This window comes from Lontra canadensis, unplaced genomic scaffold (genome assembly GCF_010015895.1).
Source record: "Lontra canadensis isolate GAN:19392208 unplaced genomic scaffold, GSC_riverotter_1.0 scaffold201, whole genome shotgun sequence".
Classification (NCBI taxonomy): domain Eukaryota; kingdom Metazoa; phylum Chordata; class Mammalia; order Carnivora; family Mustelidae; genus Lontra; species Lontra canadensis.
The window spans coordinates 986875-1002043 of record NW_022631195.1 but is presented as its reverse complement, the minus strand read 5'-3'; the positions used below and the strand labels follow the sequence as shown (position 1 = coordinate 1002043).

Below are 15169 nucleotides of genomic sequence, written 5' to 3'. Positions count from 1 at the left end.
CAGGCAGCCCTCTGAGCCAGTTCTCCCCCAGGGCAGCTGGCCTAGTTATACTGAGAAGACTGCTTAGCCTCCCAGTTTCCAGCCTAGGGCACGGGGCTCACAGGAGATCCCCTCCTGCGAGGCCGTCTGTGCCCGGCTGCTGAGGGCACCCAGAGGTGCTATGCTTGCTTTCCTACCCTCCACAAAGAAAGATGCCTCCCCAGCCCCCAGCACATCCTTGGGGGCACCCCCTGGCATGAGTCCCACTGCCCTTGGGGGCTGCCCCCCTACCTGGCAGGCATGGAGGAGGACGCTCAGAGTGCTGTTTGCCAGGTCTCATGTGTAGAGGAGACGGTGCTGTGTCATCGCATCTCAGCCTCTCTCAGGGGTAGACACCATCTCTAGAGCGTCTGGATTTCAGGGTGACCATGTGGTTGAGGAGCCAGGGAAGGCCGGGCTTGCCTGTTTGGGTGCATGCATGAGAGATCGGAGTCCGCAGAGGGGTGGCGCCCAAAGGCTCTCCCAAGTGGGGCAGGGTAGGGGGCAGCAAATCTCTATGCAGGTCAGGTACGTGGCTGGGCCGCCTCAGCCCTGTTTCTGCATCCCCAGGTCTAGCAGCCCTCTGGGATGGGGGTGGCAGGTGGGCTGGGATCTGCACGCCAGGGGCTTCTGGGTGCTGTGGGTGCATAGCCCACTATTTCCGGCAGCCCAAGGGCGTGCGGGGGACAGAGTGGCACCCACACAAGGCTCTCCTTGTAGGAGTACGTGTCTGGGGGTGCCCGGGAGGAGTGGTAATACATCCCAGCAACTGTCCCCAGCATGGCCTCCACCCGGTGAGGGTCAGCTCGGCAGCTGAGGCTTTCAGCTGCTGGAGACAGGTACCCCGGGAGATTGTGGTGTGTCTCAGCCACTCCTGGGAGCTGGCACCATAAACCTCCCTGTGGCATCTCACCGGTGGGGTTGATTTACTGGGGAATGTCCCCTCCATGTTGTTAGAAAGGAGAAAACACCCGCGGTCTTTCTCCAGGACCCCTTGCCATCTTGGCGTCCTGACCTAGAGAGAGGGGGAGGAACTGTGGCAGGTGTGGGGGAGTCCTGGGGACCCCTCCAGTCCCTGCCATCACCCCTCCCCTATGGGCACTACATCCCTCGGCTCACCCAAGTGAGACATTTACAAAGATAATAAAAGTAATTTTTTAAAGAGTAAAGTGAGAGAGATGTTTTTATCACTGTGGGAAATGACTTACATGTCACTATTGTGGTCTGTGTTCTCTTTGGATATTTTCTGTATGTAACTATGGTTTCAAAAAAATTCCAAACCACGTTTTGTCTGTGTTTCCTTAAATGAGAAGCCAGCTTCATGGACGAGTGTCCCTGGGCTCTGCCAGCAGCCTGGACAAGAGTCAGAAGCTGCTGCCACCAAACACCCCCCCACCCCCGCCCCTGCTCTGTTGGGCCCCTTATACGCATGCCCTGTATATGCATATGCATGCCTGATCAGTAGGCAGAGAGAAGCAAGGTCCTCTCTGCTGTCTTGTGAATGCTGAACGCTCCCAGCAGCCCTGGTTAGACTCCCTCTGCCGTTGGCCAGTTGAGCTGAGCCCGTCTACACTTCCGCATCCTTGCTCTCCCCCCCCCCCGCCCCGTGTCCACCTTGCCCCTGGCTGTGCTCCTCACACTCCCCCAGCCGGCCCTCCAAGCAGCTCTCTTGGTTTCAGGGCCTTCCTGTTCGGCTCCCCACCCCCAGACCAAACTAGGGACCCAAGAGCGCTTTACCCTTCCAAGAGAAGAGGATTACCTGGGTCCCACTTCCCATCTCTTAAACTCCCTCAGGCTTGGCCTTGCTCGCATCCCTGAAGCCTGGCCGCTGGCCATGGGCAGTCTTCCCCGGACCCAGAGACCCATCTACGCTCCCCATCATTCCCTCCACTACATGCCTTATGGTCCAGCCACGGCCTGAGGGGGCCTACCCTGTTGGGTCTGTTTCGATTTCCACAGAAATTAGTGCATCCACCATCCACCCTTTCTGGCCCTCCTCTGGGGCCTTTGGACCGCGGCCTCGGCACCCAGCGCCCAGGGCTGGACCTGCCGTGGAGTGGCAGGTGTCTGGCTCTCCAAGCGGGAGACAGGACGTGCGTTCAGAGGTCGCGGCCCGGGTGCACCGCGCCCACGAGGGGCCAGTGCGTGTGCATCGAGGAGGAAGCACTCGGTGCTGTTCATTTTGGAAAACACGTCCACGCCCCTTTCCCTGGCCAAGCCTTGGGGGTTTGTGTCCGCGAACGTGACGCCGCTGTGGCTGCCTTCGCCGGCGTTCCGCAGGCACCGTGAAAGGGGCGGGTTTGACTCCGCGCATCTCTCCAGTCCTCTGGGGTCCCGGACCCTAAACCCCTCCACCTCCTCCTGCGTGAAGGCGGCGCGTCCCCCAGGTAAGGTCGCAGGTGTGGGCCCCCGCAGGTGTGGGAGAGGTTAGCGGCAGCCCGCGGGCACTAGCCAAGAGACCGCACCCCAAGGGCGGCTGCGGGGCCGGGGTGGAGCGTGGGGTGGGGCTCAGCTCCCACGCGGCCCTGGGGGTCTGGGGAGGTGCGGATCCTCCCGCCGCTCTCTCACCGCCCTTCCCATCAGGACGCCACCCGGACCACAGCTCCCAGGATGCTTCGGGCGGCAGGACTACATTTCCCGGGAGGCTGCGCCCCGGCAGGGGCGGGGCATGGGGCGGGGCCGCGGCGTTAGCGCGGGAAGTCCGGAGACCGGCGCGCGGTTGCCGGAGCATGAGCGTGGAGCGAGAGCTTCGCGGTGAGTGTCCCGGCCGGGTGCGGGGCGGGGAGCGGGTCCGGCCCGCCCGAGCGGAGGGGCCCAGCCTCCCGGCTCCGTCTCCCTCTCTCTGCAGAGCTGAGCAAGGCCAAGGCCAAGGCCCAGAGGAACGGGCAGCTGCGGGACGAGGCCGCCCTCTGCCACCAGCTGGGGGAGCTCCTGGCCAGCCATGGTGCGCGCTCCGCGGCCGCCCCGGGCTGTGGTCCGGGACCGGGTCAGCTGGGAGGGTGGGGAGGGGCGCCGGGAACCTTGCGGAGCGGGCAGCCCGGGGCCAGCCACAGCCTCGCCCGCCCGCCCGCCCGCCCGCCCGCGCGGCCCCTGGCTGACTGCCCGGCGGGGGCTGAAGCCTGCCGTGCCTCCCGCCCAGGACGCTACGCAGAGGCCCTGCGAGAGCACCAGCATGAGCTCCAGCTCCTGGAGAGCGTCGACGACCCGCTGGGCTGCGCGGTGGCCCACCGCAAAATCGGAGAGCGACTGGCGGAGCTGGAGGATTACTCGGCGGCCCTGAAGGTGGGCAGGGCAGGGACAGGGCAGGGACAGGGCAGGGCCCACGGCCCACCTCTACCCCCCAGCCCCACCCCACCCCCAGCCTCCTTGCAACAACGTCCAGCCCTCCAGAGTCCCCACTTCCTGCCGGTCCCTTTCTGAGGAGAGAAGCACAGTCTTCAGCGTCTGACCTCTGGCTGGAGGAGGACACGCATGGACACGGCCTGTTCTTCGGACAGCCGCGCGCCAGGGGGCTGTAGGCTGGTCCTGGGGCAGGCACATCATAGCCTGTCCTAGGAGCCTGCTCCCCGCAACCATTCACAAACGTAACACTTCAGCTGGTACTGTCCGCAAAGGGCCTGCTCTGGTACCGGGAGTGCGGCTGCAGCGCCTAGCTGACTCCCACTCGTGTCTTCCTCACGACGACATTGGCTGGGCGGAGTGTGGCTCCACCGTCCCCACAGGCAGCCCTTGGCATAGAAGAGATGGGACATGTGTAGCCCGGCTTTGGCCTGCTCTGTGGGGATTTGGGGGAGTAGGGGACTCTCCTGGGCAAAGGTAGAGACCTCCTGGGTTTGGGGTACATAGGAGATTTGCCTGAGGTGGGGGTTGGCCCACAACGGCCATTCCTTTGCGCCGTAGCACCAGCATCGCCATTTGGAGCTGGCCCGTTCTCTGTCTAATCACACTGAGATGCAGAGGGCCTGGGCCACCATTGGCCGCACCTACCTGGACATCTATGACCATTGCCAGTCACAGGATACCTTGGTGCAGGCACAGACTGCCTTTGAGAAGAGCTTGGCTATTGTGGACGAGAAGCTGCAGGGTGAGTGGTCCTGGAGACACAGCTCCCCCGCCTCTGACTCCAGAGCTGCTGGGGGGCCCCACAGCCTGCCCCATATGGCAGGTCCTGCCAGTCCGGCCCCTCCCTTTGCCAGGCTGAGATCTGTCTGTAAAGCCTCCCGGGAGGAGATACATGGCCCATGCTCCTCACAGCCTCTGGTCTAGGCACTCTCTGCTCTGTCCTGTGCCCCGTCTGTGGCAGGACCCCTGGCCCCCCGCACTGTGAGACCAGTGGAGGAGAGACTGCACAGTCCCAGAGCTCATGTGGGCGTGAGCCCTTGAGTGTGCAAATGGGGGGGGGCACCTTCCAGGGACGTTGGCCAAGCGAGAACTGAGTGAGATGAGGACCCGACTCTACCTGAACTTGGGGCTCACTTTCGAAAGCCTGCAGCAGGCGGCCCCCTGCGACGACTACTTCCGGAAGAGCATCTTCCTCGCCGAGTAAGGCCCCTGTGCCCAGAGGAAGGAGCCTTGTGAGAGGGCACCCCTCCACCCCCCCTTCTGTCTCCCATGAGCAGAGGAGCCCCCTGCATGCCTAGAGCACGGCGGCGCGTGCTGGGGAAGGAGCAGGCTTGGCTTGGCGTCCGCACCTTGGCGCCATCTGGTGCCCTCTGCGCCCATCCCTGCGGCGCTCTGAGCACTGTCACCACCCGCAGGCAGAACCACCTCCACGAGGACCTGTTCCGTGCCCGCTACAACCTGGGTGCCATCCACTGGCGCCGAGGGCAGCATTCCCAAGCCATGCGCTGCCTGGAGGGGGCCCGAGAGTGTGCCCGCGTCTTGAGGAGGGAACAGATGGAGAGCGAATGCTGCGTGCTCATCTCACAGGTGCCCGCCCTCCCAGCTCTGGGCTTAGCCTGCAGAGGGCCTCGGGCTCTGGGGAGTCTGCAGGTCTCACCTTCCTTCTCCTTCCCAGATCCTCCAAGACCTGGGGGATTTTTTGGCTGCTAAGAGAGCCCTGAAGAAAGCCTACAGGCTGGGCTTCCAGAAGCCTTTGCAGAAGGCAGCAGTCTGCCGGACCCTCAAATACGGTGAGCCCAGGGACCTGAAGTCCCCCAGAAGGGGTGGGGAGCTGGCAGCACCAGTGTGGAGGCTTTCCCTGCCCCCCCCTTGTTGGGAAGAGAGCTCCACTTTTCTCTAAGCCTTCAGCACAGTGTGTCAGAGGGGGACTGAGGTGGTTGGGAGCCCGACCAGGCGTTTATACCTGAGCAACATCTGCACCGGGAAGGTGGACGGAACCTGGGGCCTGTGAGGACCGAGAGGCGGCAGGAGGGGCTCCCCTTGCAGGCCAGGGGCTGCTCTGAGTCATTGATTCCTTTTTCTGATCCCCATGACCCCATGGGGTGCGTTCTCTTGCCTCCCCCCCGTTACTGAGGGGAGAGCAGGGGCACGGAGAGGGTGCCCCCCGACGGGCACACAGCTGACAAGGGGCAGTCCGGGCAGAGGCGCACTGTGCCTCCCGTCACGTGGAGCTCTTGCCTGCAGTGTTGGCCGTGGTGCGGCTGCAGCAGCGGCTACGGGAGGCTGAGAGCAGCGACCCCCAGGGCGCCATGGGCATCTGTGAGCAGCTGGGGGACCTGTTCTCCAAGGCGGGAGACTTCCCCAAGGCGGCTGAGGCCTACCAGAAGCAGGTGTGCCTCCCCTGCTGTGGCGGGAGGAAGGGGGTGGTGACGGCCCAGGCTGGCACGTGCCAGGCAGGCCTGGCCTCGCTGTTGCTGTCCCTGTAGCTGCACCTCGCAGAGCTGCTGGGCCGGCCAGGGCCCGAGCTGGCCGTCATCCACGTGTCCCTGGCCGCCACCTTGGGAGACATGAAGGACCACCACCGGGCCGTGTCCCACTATGAGCAGGAGCTGAGGCTGCGCGGTGGCGACGCTCTGGAGGTGAGCGGTGATGGCACCCGGCCCAGGCTGCGGGGGCTCCGAGTCGGCCCCCAGAGCTCTGCCTTAGCACTGCCACCCTCGAGTGCTGGGCGGGACAAGCATTCTCTTTCTGGGGCTGTTCCTGTGTGCAGCGGTGCGGAGCTAGAGCGCTGGCTGGGGCCAGTTCATTGGGGTGGCAGCCACCAAGTTCATCCTTCCTCCTGCTCCAGGAGGCCCAGACCTGGTTAAACATCGCGCTGTCCCGGGAGGAGGCCGGAGACGCCTACGAGCGGCTGGCCCCATGCTTCCAAAAGGCTCTCAGCTGCGCCCAGCAGGCCCAGCAGCCCCAGCTCCAGGTACGAAGCGACGACCCCCAAGCACGGTGTCCCCGCAGCCTCCTGCCCTTCCTCTGCACCCCCCTTCCCCTGCTGTGGGGGTCTGGTGGCCCTGTGGCCCTGAGCCGGGTGTCCCCTGCCCTTCAGAGGCAGATCTTACAGCACCTCCATGCCGTGCAGCTGAGGCTGCGGCCCCAGGAGGCCCCGGCCACTGCGGCCAGCCTGCAGGAGCTGAGCGCGCCCAGAGAGCAGGAGGAGGACGACGAGGAAGAGGAAGAGGAGGACGAGGGCACTCCTGAGCCCAGTGACGTGGAGCTCTCAGAGAGCGGTGAGGCCCGGGGCAGCCGAGCCAGCCACCCTGGCCCCTCCTCCCTGATGCCCTCAGGGCTGGGCCCCAGGCTGGGGCCCTTATGGGAGCTGCTCTCCGGCTGGGGACAGGAGGGTTCAGCCCCGTGCGGAAGGGGTGTTCAGCGCTGGTAGATGGAAGAGGGCTGCGTGCAGAGAGACTGGAGAGGCTCCTGGAGGAGCAGGTGATTAGAAGGCTAGTGGGCATCTGCGAGGGGGGGAACATGCAGGGTCAGACCTGGAGAAATGGCACCAGGAGATGGGGGCCCAGGGCAGGCAAAACGGGGCTAGAGACAACACGTGGGCTGCCATGCCCAGGCTGGCATGGGCTGCCCCGTGGAAGGTGGCTTCGAGGGGTAGCCTGGAGTGGGCTAGGGCTGGGAGCCCAGGTGGTGGGTGCAAGCAGGCCCCTGGCTTCTGGCTGAGAGGCGTGGCTGGAGACCTATCCCTCAGGCCAGGAGGAATCATTTCAGTTTTGAACCTGAGTGGCTTCCAGAACCTCTCAGCGAGAAGCCAAGGGTTGTGGGAAGGTTGTGCCATGCTTTAGAAGCCGGTTAGGCTGGGTGTCACTGCTGTGCAGGTGTAGGGAGCCACAGGAGTCAGAGGACCAAAGCAGGAACTTCAAGTGACGCCACTCAGGAGTCCATGAAGGAGAAGAAGGTTCTTACAAGGACCAGAAGTACAGGAGGAGTGGGGTCAGGCAGTGTGAGCTAGAGGCAGGTACAGGTGGGAAGGCTGGGTATGGACAGGTGGAGGTGGAAGGCACCTGGGCTCATGCAACACGCTGTTCCTAACGTGAACCTGACTTCAGCTGACAAAGCTGCTTCCCAGGACGGGGATAGGCATGTGGGCTGGGACGATACAAGGCAGGGCCTGAGCGCGGGGTGAGAGGTCAGCACGTGGGGGACGGGCACCCCTGTGGGCAGGAGTGCGGTGGGTGGGCACAGCCACAGGCAGGGCTGGCAGTGGGGTGGCTGTGGGCACCGGACCTCCATCCTCCAGGCCTGGAAGGGCAGAGGGCTCTGGGGCTTGGCCTACGTGGAGTGGTCTCGGCTCTGTTCCAGAGGGTGATTCCGAGGGCGGGTCCCAGAGGCTAGAGGAGGATGAGGAGTTGCAGGGCCGTTTGGACCAGCCGAGAGTGCACAAGGTGAGGATGGTGTGGGGGTGGCATGTGGCCCCCCATGCTTGCCAGTGCTGCCTGGTCCCCTCACACCTCTGCTCCTTGTCCTGGCACGGCGCTCCGCAGTGGAACCGGCGCAATGACGTTGGGGAGACCCTGCTGCACCGCGCTTGCATCGAGGGCCGTCTGGGTCGTGTCCAGGACCTTGTAAGACAGGTGGGCCTGCCGTCTCGTTTTAGGTCCCCTGTGGGCCATAGTGGGGAGTTTGCCCTGGGGTATATGGTCCCCCCTCCCCGCAAAGGGGGTGGCACAGGGCAGGGGGTCTGGAGGGAGCACCAGCCCTGCACAAGCCCCTACAGGGGACTCCCTGAGATGCTGTGTCTTATATGCAGACCAGCTCTCTGCTGGGACCTGGGCCAGGGCTGGCTGGGGCCCGTTCTGGGCTCTGAGACCCAGAACCAGGCCTGGCCCTCCTGGAGCCTCAGGGCCCTATGGCAAGGCTGGACTTCTCGTCCTCGGTCACAGGGCCACCCTCTGAACCCTCGGGACTACTGTGGCTGGACGCCCCTGCACGAGGCCTGCAACTATGGGCATGTGGGTGAGTACGGGGCCGGGACATCCTAGCGACAGGGCCGACCAGGGCTGGGAGCTAGCTCGTGTCCCCTGGCCCACAGACATCGTGCGCTTCCTGCTGGACCATGGGGCTCGGGTTGATGACCCAGGAGGCCCAGGCTGTGAGGGCATCACTCCCCTTCATGACGCCCTCCACTGCGGTCACTTTGAGGTGGCCCAACTCCTCGTCGAACGCGGAGCGTCTGTCACGCTCCGAACTGCAAAGGTGAGTGGAGGGGAGCACGGGCCGGGCGGGCTCAGGCTGCAGTGGGGGGGCTGTGGTCCGGGCGGGCTCAGGCTACGGGGGGTTGCTCTGCCGACCTGCTCAGCCGGCGGCCACGCAGGGGCACAGCCCACGGGAGACGCTGCAGCAGTGGCTGAAGCTGTACGGCAAGGACCTGGACAGCGAGACCCGAGAGAAGGCTGCTGCCGTGGAGCGGCTGCTCCAGGTGGCCTCAGGCCGAGGCAAGTAGAGGCCTCTTGTGCCCCTGGGGACACCCATCCCCGGCCTGCGAGTCCCCAGCCCCTGCTTCTCAGACATTCCAGCCTGGGTGGCCGGGATTAGGCGCGGCGTCATGCTACATTCTGTCTCCCCACAGCTCCCCACAGCTCCGCGGCCCCCCACACCCCTCCACGGAACCATCTGTTCGACCCTGAGCTCTCTCCTCCCTCGAGCCCCGGCCCGGGACCCTCAGAGCCCTCTCAGGCCCATGCCGGGGTCTCCCCAGGGCACGCAGTTCCAGCCGTGGCCAGGCCTCGGAGGAGCAGGCCCAAGCTGGCCAGCAGCAGCAGCTCGGAGGGCGAGGACTCCCCGGGCCCCTGCCGGCCCGTCCACAAGAGGCCCCGGCATCGTGTGCCCATACAGCAGGCCAGAGCCGGGGCGCCTGGCTACCCCAGCGGCAGGGAGGCAGAGGCAGCGAGTGCTGCCCGGGCAGCCATCCGAGGCATGGCTGGTGCCCAGATCTGCCGCCCTGCGCCCAGCCTACTGCGGGGCCCAGGTGAGCCCACCACGCCCCGGGCGGCGCTCATCCCGGAGGAGGAGTGTCTGGCCGGGGACTGGCTGGAGGACGACTCCCCGTTGACCCGCAGCCGCCAGGATGGCTCTCGGCCCCACCCCCAGGGCAGTGCGAACAGCCCCGGTCCCCGTGGCTCGGGCTCGGGCCGCAGTAAGAGCCCCGACGGGCTCCGGGCCCGGGCCAGTCAGAGCCGGCTGCCCCGTCTCAGGAGTTGGAACGCAGCGGGCCGGGCAGGGGGAGACAGCAGCCCAGCGGCAGAGCCTCCACGGAGCCCTGACCTCTCCAGGGCCTCGGGGCCCAGTGGGGACAGCCCAGCGGCAGGCCAGGCCCCGGTGGGTACACACGTCAGGCGGAAGCATGGGTGGTGAGGGTGGATGACTATTTTCTGACTCAGCCTGTTGCCGGCCCCGTGTCCCCACCCACCAGGGTCCATCTCTGCCCCCTCCCATCCGCGTGCGAGTGCGAGTGCAGGACAGCCTCTTCCTCGTTCCCGTCCCGCGTGGGTGAGCAGAACTGCCCTCCAAGTCCCCGTTCCCCTTGTGCCCCTGGGAGAACCCTTGTGTTTGCATATCGGATGGCCTGGGGAACGAGGGCTCTCAGACTGGGTGTGTCGCCGCTGCTGTGCTGGGGAGAGGTGGCAGACCAGGGCCAGGGGGACTTGCATATGCTCAGGCAGGGCCCTGGAGGGGTTGGCTCAAGGCCTGTGGCCCCTAGGGAAAGCCTGGAAGAGCTGGAAGTGTGTCAGGCTGCTGGGGGCGCAGCAGGGCCAGGAGGAGGGCGGACACCAAATGAAGGAACCATAGACCCAGAGCGGGGACAGCGGGACTATGGGGGCCTTCAGTGTGCCCAGTGTCCCAGCCAGCTCTGCTTTCCCTCTGTGCCAGCAGCGGGGAGACCCACTCTGTGGCCTGGCTAACCGAGCAGGCTGCCCAGCGCTACTGCCAGGCCTGTGGGCTACTGCCAAGGCTTGTCTTGCGAAAGGAGGGAGCCTTGCTGGCCCCGCAGGACCCCATACCTGATGTGCTACAGAGCAACGAGGAGGTGAGTGGTAGGGGCCTGGGCCCCACGCGGAGTGTGCCCCGGCCCCCGGGGCCCCTCTGGCTGCTTACTGCTAGGTCTCTGCAGGTGTTGGCGGAAGTCACTTCGTGGGACCTCCCCCCACTGACTGACCGCTACCGCAGGGCCTGCCGGAGCCTGGAACAAGGTAAGGGCCCAAGAGGGCTCGAGGTGGCCTGGGCGGATGGGCACATCCCTGCGCCCCTCTCAGGTCTGAGGCCTACCATCCAGAGCCCCAGATGGCTAGCCAGCGAGGCACACTCCCTCCTCCTCTACCCAGTGCCCACACTGTGGGTGGCAGGAGGGGGAAGGTTGGTCCTGCTGGCAGTGCACGGTGTAGAATCAGCAGAGCCGCTGGAGGCTAGGCCTGGGGCAGCTTTCCAAGGAAGCCTGGCTTGGGCGCTGTGAGATGTGGGGGTGCCTGGCAGAGGTTAGGGCCCTGCCCAGGAGGGCGTGAGAAGACAGAGAGGGGTCAGTGGCACCCACAGACCACGCACTGGGTCTCCAGGCATGTGGGAGTGGCCTCTGTGGTCCCTTTGGTGGGTGTCCCAGGGCTCACAAGTCGGAGGGATGTTTGATGGGGTCCCCAGGACTCACAGGGCAGAGCAGCAGATTCTGGCGCTGGTGACACCCCCCACCCACCCACCCAGAGGAGCACCCGCAGGTGCTGCAGGCCGTGGACCGCCAGGGCTCCAGCCCCTCCTTCAGTGTGGGCTCCCTGGCCCTGCGTCAGACCCAGCTCACCCCGCTGCTGCGGGCCCTCAAGCTTCATGCGGCGCTCCGGGAGCTGCACCTGGCAGGGAACCGGCTGGGGGACGGATGTGCCGCTGAGCTGCTGGCCGCCCTGGGCACCATGCCCAGCCTGATGCTCCTGGATCTCTCCTCCAATCACCTGGGCTCCGAAGGCCTGCACCAGCTTGCCGCAGGCCTCCGGGGGCAGACCACCTTACAGGTAGAGGCGTGGGGAGCAGTGGGTTGGCACTAGGGCTGGCATTTGGCCTATCATCGGGTGGAAAGGTGCACTTGGGAGAGAGCTGGCCACTGGCCTGCTCGGGGACGCCAAGGAGACCAGATCCTCCAGAAGGGCCCGTGTCCTCCACAGAATTTGCAGGAGCTGGACTTAAGCATGAACCCCCTCGGGGATGGCTGTGGCTGGGCCCTGGCGTCCATCCTGCACGGCTGCCCCTCACTCAGTACCTTGCATCTCCAGGCCTGTGGCTTTGGCCCCAGCTTCTTCCTGAGCCACCAGGCAGCCCTAGGTAGTGCCTTCCAAGGTAAGCTGACAGGCATGTCCACGTCCCAGGGTTCCGGTTGTCATCAGAAGAGCACGTCCAGGGCCACAGAGGGCCTTGAGCCAGAGGGCCTGCTGTCTAGGAGCACATCGCTGGATGTGCTGGGCCTGCCTGGGCTCGGGCATTCCCCTAGGATATGCCCTGGGCCACCGTCATAGTCCTGCTGTTCTCGCCAGCCCTGAGTGTTCTTGTAGACACACTGAGGCTGCAGAGAACCCCAGTCCCAGTACAGAGAAACTGGGAACTGGTAGTCCTCTAGGGGCCTTTCTGCAGAGGTGGTGGGCCAGGAGGTAGGGCTCAGGGCTCAGGGACATGAGCACAGCAGCAGAGGAGAAGCGGGGTTGGGCAGCAGATGGCGTTCCCAGCCCCCACCCGATCGTGCACAGACCTCCAGGCCCAGGGCCTGTCTTGGGTTGCCCATCTTGTCTCAGGTACGGGGAGGCAGGTGGCCCAGGGATGTCGGGGAGAAGATGGGCTGAGGAGTGGCCCCGTCTCTCCTTGCCTGGGACACCCTGGGCAGAAGCTACTCCAGTTCTGCGTGCACCGAAATCTCAGGGATGATGGTTTCATCTGGGGGTCGTGAAGATGCTGGGCCTGGGACTGCCGCGGAGCTGGGGTAGCAGCCGCGTGTGGCTGACAAAGGCTCTGGTCCCCTATGCAGATGCCAAGCACCTGAAGACACTGTCTCTGTCCTTCAACATCCTGGGTCCTGATGCCCTGGCCCGCGCCCTGCAGAACCTGCCTGCCCAGGCCCTCCGGCGCCTGGAGCTGAACTCTGTGGCAGCTGGCAAGAGTGACTCGGGCCTCGTGGAGCCTGTGGTCAGATACCTGGCCAAGGTATGTCTGGTTGAGGGGGTTTGCTGAAGCAAGCAACCCTGGGCCATCCACCTGCAGTCCCATAGCAGATACCGGGCAGGGGTGGGAGAGGCCTGGGAAGGGGGTGGTGCCTTCAGAAAGAAAAGCTGTGGGAGAACCTTTCTGGAGAGCTAGCTGCCTGCCTCAGGCTTTGAATTCCTGGCCAGCGAAGGTGCCCGGGACCCAGGGCAGCCTCCTTGCCCAGGCAGGTCCCAACGTCTTGCCAGGCCTCCCAGGGCTCTCTCCCCTGGCTCCTCCCTGTGGGTCTGGTCCCCATGATTTTCATGTGCCAAGTGTGACTTACACCTGGAAGGGGAGGTGTTTCCTTGTGATCTGCAAATTGGAGGGATACTGGTCCCCTCTGATGCACGGGGGGTCAGGCAGACTTTGCTCCCTTGTTCCCAAGGATGAAGGAAGGTGTGGGGCCTCTACTGGGAAACAGGGAGGGCAGGCACCCCACTCACCCTAGCCCCCCTCGGGCCTCTGCTCTGTCTAGGAAGGCTGCACTCTAGCTCACCTGAGCCTGTCTGCAAACCATCTGGGCGACAAGGCAGTGAGAGACCTGAGCAGGTAATAGGGTCTGATCTCGAGCCCAAACCCTGGGGGAGCTGGGTCAGGCAAGGAAAGGGTAACAGCTCTCCCCCAAGTGTGTCCCAGGACCCAGCTCCTTCCCGCTTCAGCCCTGCCTCCTGTCCTTCCCATGCCCCTGAGGCTCTGGAGAGCCTTCCCATCACCCTTTGTGCAACAACCCATGCAAGGGCAACTCCTGACCCTCCAGCTTCAACTGGCTCTTGGGAGTGCTGGGCCCTCGAGCCAGGCAGGCATCCCCAGGCCCGGGTCTTGGCATTGTCCAGCTAGCGTGGGGGAAGTACTTGCACCTGTGTCTCCAGGGGAAGAGCCTGTGGCTCCCAGAGCTGCGGTTTGTCTGGGGCAGCTTTCCCCGGCGCTGGGGGCTCCCTCCCTCCCGTTACTGCAGGTGCCTTCCTTGTTGCCCCTCACTCGTGTCACTGGACCTGTCCGCCAACCCTGACGTCAGCTGTGTGGGTCTGGAGGAGCTCCTCTCTGCACTCCAGATGCGGCCCCAAGGCCTCAGCTTCCTTGGCCTGTCAGGTGAACTTGGGAACCTACCTAAGGTCCAGGTGCCTCCTCTAAATGGGTTGTCATTGCCACCAGCCAGATGGCAAGGGGGGGCTGGGTCCCCTGAGATTGACACAGTGGGGGACAGTGACCCATGTGACTCAAAAGGGGTGTGAGCTCAGCTCCTAAAACAGTGGGGCAGGAGGAACATGGGATCTCTGGTTTTAACCCGCTCAGCCTGACCCTCAGAGACCATGGTGGCTGGAGGGCTGGATCCCCTTCCAAGAGGATTTCCTAACTACCTTGGCAAGAGGAAGGAGCTCTAGGTCAGGATGGCAAAAACTTGCCACCAAGGGACCTTCCCACTTCCTGGCAGGAGCTGCTGGGACCCTAACCTTCCCAACCTGTGGTGTCCTAGCTTGTTCTCATTCTGGCCACACCCAGGCACAGTGCCCTACTGAGCTGGCTTGAAGATGATGCCAGGAGATACTTGTTTGGTGAACTGCCCTCCTGGTAGCCTGCACATCCAGCTAGGGCCTGGGGCGGGAGAGTACAGGCTTTGCCCTCCAGGAGGACAGGGACCGGGAGTGGGTATCCACACAGGGAACCCCTGGCTTCTTCCTGCTCCTCAGCCCCCACTGCACACGGCTGAGGGGCTGCTCCCTGCACACCAGCATCTGCACTCATCCTCTCCCCTAGCTCCCTAGGGTCCTGAGCCCACTGGGCACTCTGGGCTCCCTGGAGCTCAGATCTTGACAGCTCAGTGACCTCTAGAGACCCACAGGCACCGCTGTCGTGCCCATTTATGGACGGAGACCCAGGCGTTGTCCTAGAAAGCAGCATGTATGTGACTGCCCGTGTGTTTGAGCCAGGGACCGTCCTCCGTCCTCCGCGACCCCCGGCTCCGACAAGGGCCCACGAACCTCTTCCTAGAGTGTTTCTGGGCCTCTCCTGGGCTTCTGCCCATGCACTGTGCTGTGGCCCTCGTGGCCTCAGAGGAAGTGCGTTTCTTCGGGGGGGGGGGGGGGGGCTGCCCGGGTACAGAGATGAGAACATGGGCGCGGGAGTCACAGAGGCTTCCAGCTCCCTGAGACCCGCTCCTGCCTCCGCTCTGCAGGCTGTGCTGTCCAGGGCCCCCTGCGCCTGGGCCTCTGGCGCGAGATCACCGCACAGGTGCAGGAGCTGGAGCTGTGCAGCCGCCGCCTCTCCCCCGACGATCGGGCCGCCCTGCGCCAGCTGCTGCCCGGCCGGCCGGGCCCTGGCGCATGCACACTGGACCGAGGGTCCAAGCTCTTCTTCAGGCGCCTGTGACCCGGGAGGCGCTGCCCGGCCCCCTCCCCGCAACGCCTCAAATAAACGGACGCTGCTGCTGCCCCTGTTGCTGCCTGAAAGGCGGGTGGGAGACGGAAAGCGGGGTTCGTTTTGCGGCGGGGACGGGAGGGCAGCTCCGGTCACTCGGAGGTCGGGGGCACGAAGCCCACAC

The 15169-nt window shown here is 64.8% G+C and overlaps 1 protein-coding gene across 1 annotated transcript; it reads left to right on the top strand.

The window, feature by feature from the left end:
• Window positions 1-2666: 2666 nt before the first annotated feature.
• TONSL (tonsoku like, DNA repair protein) lies at window positions 2667-15058 on the top strand. The gene is made up of 26 exons (XM_032848304.1): window positions 2667-2772; window positions 2867-2962; window positions 3158-3300; window positions 3919-4102; window positions 4431-4560; window positions 4776-4947; window positions 5036-5150; window positions 5605-5750; window positions 5847-5999; window positions 6209-6334; window positions 6461-6641; window positions 7723-7805; window positions 7905-7994; window positions 8304-8376; window positions 8453-8616; window positions 8735-8855; window positions 8990-9738; window positions 9833-9909; window positions 10294-10447; window positions 10532-10610; window positions 11113-11414; window positions 11565-11736; window positions 12416-12591; window positions 13106-13179; window positions 13586-13719; window positions 14804-15058. Exons 1-26 carry the CDS (start codon window positions 2748-2750, stop codon window positions 14995-14997), a joined length of 4113 nt encoding a protein of 1370 aa, XP_032704195.1. The 5' UTR covers window positions 2667-2747; the 3' UTR covers window positions 14998-15058.
• Window positions 15059-15169: the final 111 nt, after the last annotated feature.